At 29.7% G+C, this 10632-nt stretch overlaps 1 protein-coding gene across 1 annotated transcript in view; it reads right to left on the bottom strand.

Annotated features, from left to right (window-relative positions):
* The window catches only part of LOC113377030 (alpha-N-acetylgalactosaminidase-like), a 66339-nt gene that overhangs the window by 44436 nt on the left and 11271 nt on the right, over positions 1-10632 (bottom strand). The window contains exon 3 of the mRNA XM_026617193.1: positions 3969-4143. Coding sequence (XP_026472978.1) covers positions 3969-4143 — 175 coding nt within the window. The remainder of the gene's footprint in view (positions 1-3968; positions 4144-10632) is intronic.

Genomic DNA, 10632 nt, shown 5'->3' with positions numbered 1-10632 from the left:
TGTGTGTGCGTGTGTGTGTGTAATAATTTTTCAGGTGGTGAAAGATAACTTGATCACTTACAATTAGATAAAAGTGTTTCACATTCAACAATTAAAACAAAAACGTTTTTTAACAGGCATCAATCCAGTTATAAATACGTTTTTAATAAAAAACTAGACTATGTTCAATTTATTTAATGAAATTTCTACACCAATTTGACCTTTCTCAGTGTATGAAACACACAAAGTTTAAAAATACATTAAATAGACATAAGGAACAAAGGACTTCATTAAAACTTACTCAAACGTGATAAAAATTCAATGATGCCAAAAACATTTCTTAAAGACATTTTGAATGAATCAAAGTTATACCGAATTGGTTAATTCATAAAGATGCGATCATAAACACAATAAACGATGAAATACAAACACATTCAGACAATTATTTATTAGTATACAAAAGCTGCCTCGAGGATCATCCAAACCAATTGCCGCCAAAAAACTACACCACAACGTTACCAGGGCAACATTAAAAAGAAATTCATGTTATATTAAAATATGTCGAATTGCAATATTTCTGACATGGTCAGAAGATTTTGTATTTTTGAAGTCATTTCTGCAGTTCTTACTGTTGTCCATTCAAGACAGATGTAAAAAATACTATATAATAATAATAAAAATATAGAACAGAATAATATATTAAATTAAAGAAATTAACTCATTTTTTAAACATCCCGCCAATATTATTTTCGGTTAAATAATACTTTTATTTAATTTTTCAAATTAAATAAACATTTTTTTTCACAAATGTGACGATTAATCAAGTCTATATATAGTGCAATAAAAATTTAATTGTTATCAATGATGAAAAGAATTTGAACAAAAAAAGATAAATAACTTTAAAACACCCTTTTTTAAATGTTTAACATTTTCTATTATGCATCTTAAACTTATAACTTATATCATTTTTATTTATTTCCTCTTATATGATTGAATAAAAAAAATACTACGACTTCATTAGCCACTGGTTAGATAAGACTAAAATGTTCTGCATGTTACTAATAAATTCGCGGTGTTATGAAGTTCTGGACACGGTGTTGATAAATTGTCTTATTTTCCATTTAATTCATAAAAAAGATTAAGTATATTCACCAAGGAATGTCATTGTGAGATTAATAGCTAATATTTTAATAATTGTAAAATTATATTTGCATTACATAATTAAGTTAATGACTTTGCTATTACAAATATCCCGCTGGGTAATTTCTTGAAATCACAATGAAATATATTTAATATGTTTAAATTTCAAGACTTTCTTATCATTAGAAAAAATTAATGTTTGTGTGAATGGATGTATGTATGTGCGAATTTGCCACATTTTGCTCAGAACAGATAAATCGATATAAATATATAAAAAATTGTTAGATTTGGATAAAGGAAGGTCCAGCGAATTTGGAGATACGATAGAAAATGAGCAAAAATCGGCCATATTGAATAAGAAAATTGGATAATACTTGTATTTGGGAAAGCCTTTAAACATTGTCATCGACGATAAGATAGAACTAGTGGGGCGCATAGCATCGTGCCTTAAGGCAAATTGCTGGAACTTCCCGTACCAAATATTAATTTATTTAAAAAGATTAACAATTTTGAAAAAAAATGTTTTCTTTTTTTTTGAAATATTTTGGAAGTTCTCAACTTTTTTTCAAAGCAATAGTACTGCTTTAACTGCATAGAGACGAAATATCGAAGCGCGTGAGCTCCGCGTCACCGTCTAATGGGTAAACATTGGTACGGAACTCATAGGAATGTAAACAAAATTTATATTTTTTGTTAAAATCTCTATAAAATGTCTGATAATTTTATGTGCATATGCCTAATGATCATTTTTGATCGCCAAATGTCATTTTTTTCTAACTTTTTTTTACTAGATCTCCGAAACCGCTAGACCAGCCTTCACGAAAATTCAATTAGTTGTTCATCTTGTCAATACAAGTAAAATGTTTTTTGAATTATTGAAATCGGATTCTCCGTTCTCTTAAAAACTGAGTTACCGTTTTTGGCACTTTTTGCCCCGTATTTTCGGAATGGCTAGACCTGCCTTCGCCAAAACTAATCAGCACGTCTCCTTATCAATACAAACCGAATGTATTTTGAATTATTCAAATCGGTTTCATGATCGGTGTTCATGAAATCGTCGACAAAAATTTGTATCCGCACACACACACATACACACATGCACACACACACATACATCCAGTTTTTTCTAAGGTATGCCAAAATGTTCAGAAATCTTCAAAACGTCGAGAAATGTAAAAATTTTCAATTTCGATTTTTGGACGATTACAATAACTTACCCTACGGGAAGTTTAAAACTGAAAGAAACAAGACGAACAATAATAAAAATGATAGACAATTAATTTTAAAATAAAAATTATAGGAAATTAAAAATAAAAACACAGGGCACAAAATTATGAACAGAAAACCACTTCAACTGGAAGACCAGAGCGTTTTCTACCATTAAGTGAAAAATCAATAGAATGAAATTTGGCAAACCAATGTTGACACTGCATAACTTTTTGTGAAGTTAAGATGCCGTTTACCTTTTCAGAAACAAAAAAGCAAAATGTGCCTTCAACTAACGCCAAACAAAAACTACGCAATCGCAATAAAAAAACTCTTACTAATAAACGTATAAATTACCTACTACCCACTAACAAAAGGTTGGCATCCGATTCAGACATTCTAAGTACCACCTTTGCTGATGTTTCATGATGTGCAAATAGATGAAAATACATAAAAAAAAAAAATTGATTTATGTCACCAAATCTAAAAATTCAAAAGAAACCATCTAAGCAGGCATTTACTGCCAACCTAATCTACATATTGCTGCCAAATATATAAATGTACAACTTTTAATTTGAATTATGAGTTTTTCTTTTATTTAATCGTTTAGTGTGTTTTTCTCTGATTAGTGTGCAGAATTTGATTAATTTCTGTTATTATAAAATGATACAAGAAAGAAATCGTAAATGAAAATTTTTATATATCTTTACGTTTCAAAGGTTTCTGAATATTTTGGCACACATTAGAAAAAAATGATGTATGTGTGTGTGTGCGGATACAAATTTTCGTCGACGATTTCGGAAACACCGATCAACCGATTTGAATAATTCAAAAAATATTCGATTCGTATTGACAATGAGACGTGCTGATTAGTTTTTGGCGAAGGCAAGTCTAGCCGTTCCGAAGATACGGGGCAAAAAGTGCCAAAAATGGTAACTCAGTTTATAAGAGAACGGAGCGTCCGATTTGAATAATTCAAAAAACATTTTACTTGTATTAACAAGATAAAGAACTCGACGATTTTTATGACGGCAGGTCTAGCGGTTTTAGAGATCTAGTGAAAAAAGTTTGAAAAAATGCCATCTGGCGGTCAAAAATGATCATTAGACATATGCACATCAAATTATCAGATATTTTATAGAGATTTTATCAATAAGTATAAATTTTGTTTACATTCCTATGGGTTCCGTACCAAAGTTTATCCGTTAGACGTCGACGCGGCGCTTACGCGCTTTGACAGTTCGTTACTATGGACTTTAAGCAGTACGATTGCTTTGAAAAAAGTTCAGAATTTCCAAAATATGTCAAAATAAAGGAAACATCTTTTTTTTTTCAAAAAAAAAATTTTTTTCAAAAAAAAGTAATTTTTTGTCAAATTTATAGTTTCTCAAACATCTCATTTTTTCAGAGTAAATTTTTTTTGAAATAATTTTTAAAAATAATTTTTGGTACGGGAAGTTCCAGCAATTTGCCTTAAGGCACGATGCCATGCACCCCGCTAGTTTTGTATATTTTTTAGCTGAACATTTGGTTCTCAAAGCGTACAATTTTATATAAATAATATATGTTGCTTCAACCCATTGGCTGTTAAATAAGTAAATAATATAAGGCTTGCAATATGTGTTATTTAAAATGTTTCTCACATATTCAGAAAGATCCCTCATTCCACTCGGAAATCGTATCTTGTCGGCGATCAGTTCGCCCCTGGAGCCTCTTGATTTTTCCATCCAGCAGTCGTCTACGTTAATGTACTCGTATCCAGCAGCCGCATATCCCTCCGAAACGACCAGATCCGTCATGGTGCGAAATAAGCGTTCGCTGTAACAAAAAAAAATTAGACCATTATCATCATATCGCAATAGAAATTCTACATATTACAGAGCAAATGCTCGGATACTAATAACCACGCAAATTACATCCGATGTCGAAATGAAATATCGATGTCGGTACTCCAACGCTGAGTCCTGACATTATCTTCACATTAATTGTAAAGAAATAGTAATTCATAATTAGAAAAAAATACTTGGATGCAAGAATATTGAATGTGATTGTACTTTGCAATCAGAACTTAAGAGTCTGATGAGCCCTGGTGATGATATTTCTTAACGGTTGAGAGCGATCTGATTAAAAGATTTGAATTGAGTATAAAGTTCATGAATATTCCAAATTTTGCAAATTAAAATAAAGACTATTATATACAAAAGACCTCACCACATTATTATTCTAAAAACATATACGATAATAAATATCATGATACTACACTTTTGTTTTATTATATGCTCCTAACTCAAATTATAAGAGCAAAATCAAAATTAATATTTTGAAATATATTTTATTAAATTAATGTAATTAAATATATTATTTGTATATTACTATGGAAATTAGTTGGCTGTCAAGCATTTTGCCCAGATTATCAAGAAACTTACTTTTCAGTAAAAAATAGAATTTAGTAGATCTACATATGTTATGCAAAATAAAAAATTTCAATATTTCTGTTATACAACGTATTTTTGCATATGTGTTTTGTTGTAATTTACTTAATGTCTATTGGACAGGTGTAAATTATATCCACAATTGTTGTAATATTTACCATTATCAAAATCAAAGCCATTGTCAAAAAGATTTTGTTATTTATAGTACCATTTCTCATACATTTTTTAATTACAAATTTAACAAGAAGCAGTATATGTTTTCGCCAGAAAATCCGATTTGCTAATTTCATATTTTCTCGACGTTTTCAGTTATTCTGAATATTAAATTGACACGTTGATTAGTTTTCTTCAGAAATTAGCGGAAAGGTGCACTATTTTTTAGTTTTTGCAAACATCTTCAACAATTAAAAAATTTTTTGGAAAAGTTTTTCTTTGCGATTTTGATGAAACTTTACTTAACGATAGATTTCATGGTTTAAAACAGTAATTCTCAAAGTGGTCCACATGGCAAAAACAAATTCTAGAGGTCTACGAAATGAAAATAGAGCTTCACAGTACTGTATCACAATACACCGCGTTAATATCTATTTACTTATATTATACAACATATAAAAAAGTTATATACAATATTTATAAATAGAACTAAAAAGTAAATAAAAATATTGTACGTTTTATAAAAATGTGTAAAATGTAGCATAAGTAGGCTTTCGATATGGGGTTAATAGAAGATCCATGGCAAAGTCCTAGGGGTCCACGACACGAAAAAGTTTGAGAACCTATGGTTTAAAGTAGCATTCTAAAATATTACATACCAACGATTGGTATGTAAGTGGTTGAATTAAAATTATAAAAAAAATTGGAAATAATGAAAATTATGAATAAATTTAATTTATACAATTATAAACTAGTGGTGTATGAAAATTTAGTAAAATAAAATAATTTTTGAAAATTAAAAAAAAATCGTAAAAAAAACTTTTTTAAAAAGCAATCGTTTCCTCAATACAAGCAGGAAGTTTTTTAAATCATTCAAATCGTATTCCTAGTGCTTACAAAAATAGCCATTTTTTGCATATTTAGCTCCGTATCTCCAAAACAGCTAGACCTGCCTTTGCCAATATATAATCATCACTTCTCCCCATCATTACAAATTAAATAATATTTGGATCATCACAATCGGATCTCTCTAAAACACGATTTCTATTTTCTGTACTCTTTGCCCCGTAGCTCCGAAACGGTTGGACCGACTTTTACCAAAAACTAATCAGCATATATTCCTATATATAGAAATCAAATATTTGTCAAACCATTCAAATCGATTGATCCGTGCGCCCGATAACGTGGACAAAAAATTGTTGGACACACATAAATTTTTTCTAAGGTATGTCAAAATATTCAGAAACCTTTAAAACGTGAAGATACGCAAAAATTTTCAATTTTGATTTTTGGACGATTACAATAACTTACTGTAAGGGAAGTTAATTAAATTTTGCTTAAAAAATATCAATTAAAAAATTTGATTGTTAGTAGTTGTGACAGGTGTTAATTTTGTCGTAACTAACAATAATGATAATTTTTATTGATTAAGTTGTTTATTTACATGTATCGGGAAGTTCGTGCAAATTGTCTTAAGGCAAAATGCCGCTTTCAACTAGTTTTAGTATTAATTTAAAGTAATTAAAATTAGTATTTGTTACAACCTGGTATTAATTATACTGTTATTACGTAGTTCGGTGCAACTAAACAATCATGTTGGAATTAATTAGTGCATGCACAACATGTACATACATAACATTTAAGCCGAATGTGTATCAAAATAAATTATGTCACCCCGAAGAATTTTGCTCTAGCATCGAGAAGTGAAAGTATCACTCTGGATCGGACAATCTAAAAATGTAAAATAATACAAAATGACATAGCAAATCGTGAAACTAATCTGGGTCATGCGGATTTCCGGTAAAGTTGAAAGTGTCCAGAAGGCTGTATGCTATGGATACAGTTGTATCCTCTGTGGGGATAAATAAAATGATTATTATATTGCAACAGTGCATAATTAACGTGCGAGTACGGAGTTGAGTCAAGTCATGCAAAACAAGTGCGTCTTATGGTAATATGGTATGGTCTATGGCAGTGATTCCCAAAGTGGTTCACATGGAACCCCAGGGGACCATTTCAACTTTCAAGGGGTCCATGGCGGGGAAAACAAAATTTGGGGGTCTATGAAATAAAAATAGGGGTCCACGGCATATTTAGAAATGAACCAAAAAGTAAAGAAAAACATTACATATGAATGGTGTAAGTATAGTAACAATGTGTGTTAAGTTTCATCAAAATCGCAACATGCATTTTTGAAAACGTACAATCTGTTTCAATACCAGTATTGAGAGCGCAGCGAGCCACCCATCAACCTCGCATTTCTCAGAAACTATTGAATGTTCCTACTTTAATTTTTTGTCAAAAGTTTAGTAAAGTGTAGTAACAATGTATGTCAAGTTTCATCAAAATCGAATTATGCATTTTTGTAAATATACAATCTGTTTCAATACCAGTATTGAGAGCGGAGCCAGCTAGCCACCCATCAACCTCGCATATCTGAAAAACTATTGAATGTTACAACTTTAAATTCAAGTCAAGTATTTAGTAAAGTATAGTAACAATGTGTGTCAAGTTTCATCAAAATCGAATTATGCATTTTTGAAAACACACCATTTTAGGATGGTTGGAGGAATAGTTCAACCATGAATTCAAAGCATTTTTGTGGGTTGATTTATTATTTATAAAAAACATCGCAAGGGGTCCACGGCACAAACAAGTTTGGGAACCTATGGTCTATGGTCTATTCTATGGTCTATCTATGGTATATGGACAGGACAAAGAGAGTCACGCTGTTCACACGGTACGCCGGTACACATTCTGGTCTAGACGATCAAAAAAATATCGACAATATCGAATGGAACCTGTTCGATTAAGATCTCTGCAAAATAAACATTGATTTAGTCAAAAACAAATTTTAATGACAATACACTATTGTTCTCAAATTTATAATTAATTATTCACAACCAGTTGCAAGAGGCACCTGTCTTTAAGACAAGTTGCATAAACTTTTCGATACGTGTAAATAATCGACTCACTTAATCAATAAGAATAGAGTTTTAGCTTTCAAAAATATTCAGTTATTAACTTCCCGTAATTATTCGCAAACTAGTGGTGTATGGCATCGTGCTTTAAGGCAAATTGCTAGAACTTGCCGTACTAAAAATTTAATTTTTTAAAAAAGATTTTTTTTAACCTTGAAAAAATTAGATGTTTGAGAAATTTTAAATATTTGAAAAAATAGTCTTTTTTGAAAAACAGCCTAAAAGAAATTTTGAAATATTTTCTAAGCAATCGCGTTGTTTTAACTTCATAGAGACGAAATATCGAAGCGCATAAGCGCCGCGTCGCACTCTAACTAATGGAAATCACTAGTAGAAATATGAACAAAATTTATACGTGTTATTAAATTCTCCATAAAATATCTGATAATTTGATGAGCATATGTCTAATGATCATTTTTGACCGCCAAATGGCATTTTCTTTTACTTTTCTTACTAGATCTCCGAAACTGCTAGATCTCCCTTTAGTCATCAGTTCTTCATCTTGTCAATACAAGTAATTTATTTTTGAATTATTTAAATCGGACGCTCCGTTCTCTTAAAAACTAAGTTACCGTTTTTGGCATTTTTTGCCCCGTATATCCACAACGGCTAGACCTGCCTTTACTAAAAACTAATCAGAAAATCTCATCACTAGAAATCAAATGTTTTTTGAATCATTTAAATCGGTTGAACCGTGCTACCGAAATCGTCGACGAAAATTTGTATCCGAACACACACACATATATCCGTTTTCTCTAAGGTATGCCAAAATGTTCAGAAACCTCTGAAAGGTAAAAATATATAAAAATATTTGTTTTCGATTTTTTTGCGATTACTATAACTTACCCCACGGGAAGTTAAAAAATCGAACATGAAAATTTTTGCTTATCTTTATGTTTCATGACCTCCTGAACATTTTGGCATATCTAAAAAAATTGCGCAATTTGTCTTAAGACACGATGCCATGCATCACTAGTTTATTTCAAAAATAAAATATTCCTTTCACTAAAGACTAATCAATGCGATATGCTATTAACATTTTGAATGCAAACAAATATATGACAAATGCAATTGTATAAATATAAATTAATTTACTTATTTTAAAAATGTATTTTATTTTTATGAAAAAAACAACGGTAATCAGTACGAAACACTAAATGGAATACACACGGAGTAGATTCTAAAGGCAGGGCTTATTATTCCGAATTTTGATTAACTTTGATGATTCAATCATTTATCATAGGCCTATAATATTTTAGTATATTAATCTAAAAGTTTCATCAGATTGTTCAAAATTTTTTTAATAATTACTTACGAAAAAATAGCCCGTCCGATTTGTACCAAAAAGTAATCAGCACGATTCCTAAGTAATATCTTTACTTGAGAATCATGAGCTTAAGAGGGCAAATTTTGGCTCAAATACATATACTTCTTCCGAATTTGAAGTCAAAGTAAAGTTAGAAAGTCGGATTTCTTGGTACTTTGGAAATTATTACTTGTTCATTAGTTTGTTATTTTTTTATACGTGAACGTGATACAACACATTTGCTCAAAATAGTCAACAGCCATTTGGCGTTAATTAATTAAATAAATGAATACATATTTCAAATTATGAGAGCAACTTTATCAAAATTAATATCTGTTAGTTAACTGATTTGTATTATATAACATACTAATTTTGTTACTCAAAATAAAAAAAACTAGTTATTATATAAAATAATTGTTAAGATAGCGACATGAGCCTTATTATAGCGCTATCATTATACTGATGACTAAAAAAATAAATTAATTAACTAAAATTAGCATTAGTCTTAAATTAGTGTAATTAAAATTATTACACGTTCATTAGTTTGTAAGATAGCTCTTAAGCATGCAATCTACATAATGTAAAAACTCACATTTCAGTGAAATTTAAATTATTTTCAAAACCTATTTAATTAACATGTCATATTTTTAAATAACCAACTTCAATATTTCTCGTTATGAATATATAGAACGTTTTTAAATCTTAATCCCGCAATATTTTCCATTATAAAAAGCAAGAAATATTTTGTAATTTATAAGACCATTTCTCACATTAATTTCTTTATCTAAAATATTTTTCAAATAAATTTCAAATACGTTTCTTTCGCTTCAACAAATAAATGCCACAAGCAAAGTTTACACAATCCGGATATGCTTAGGATAATAGATCATAACATTCTGACAGATAGGCTTTTTGCTGTATAAATTAAAAACAAATATTGGTCACATTAATCATATGCAAATATTAAACATTTCATAGTACAATACAACTTAAACCAGTGATTTCCAACCTTTGAACCGCGCATACTTCGGGAGAATAAACCAGTCAAATCCAATAAACCTAGTCAAATTGGTATAAAAAAATAAACAAAGTATTGTTTTTTGTGTACATCATTACATAATAATGTATATTATTTTGTAGCACGCTAAATAACTTTATAATATCAGTTAAGTATTCATGAAATTAGATTGTTAGAAAAATTAAAAAAAAGCAAAAAACGGGGGCAGGGACGCAGGTCGAAAAAGTTGGAAACCACTGTGTTAACGTGTATTTAAACAAAAGTTGTTTAAATACAATTTAAACAATTGTTGCTCATTGTTTAAGATCATTGTCAACGATTACTCGAACCTGATATTGAATATGGATCCATTTTATGTATCGATTACAAATATTTCTTAAATTAGAAATCATTGAAGTAAATCATATATTTATGAGC

This window comes from Ctenocephalides felis, unplaced genomic scaffold (assembly GCF_003426905.1).
Source record: "Ctenocephalides felis isolate EL2017-DRISC unplaced genomic scaffold, ASM342690v1 CF-g0.4_SCAFFOLD_01886, whole genome shotgun sequence".
NCBI lineage: Eukaryota > Metazoa > Arthropoda > Insecta > Siphonaptera > Pulicidae > Ctenocephalides > Ctenocephalides felis.
The sequence above is the reverse complement of the archived record's forward strand: the minus strand, read 5'-3'. Positions and strand labels throughout refer to the sequence as shown.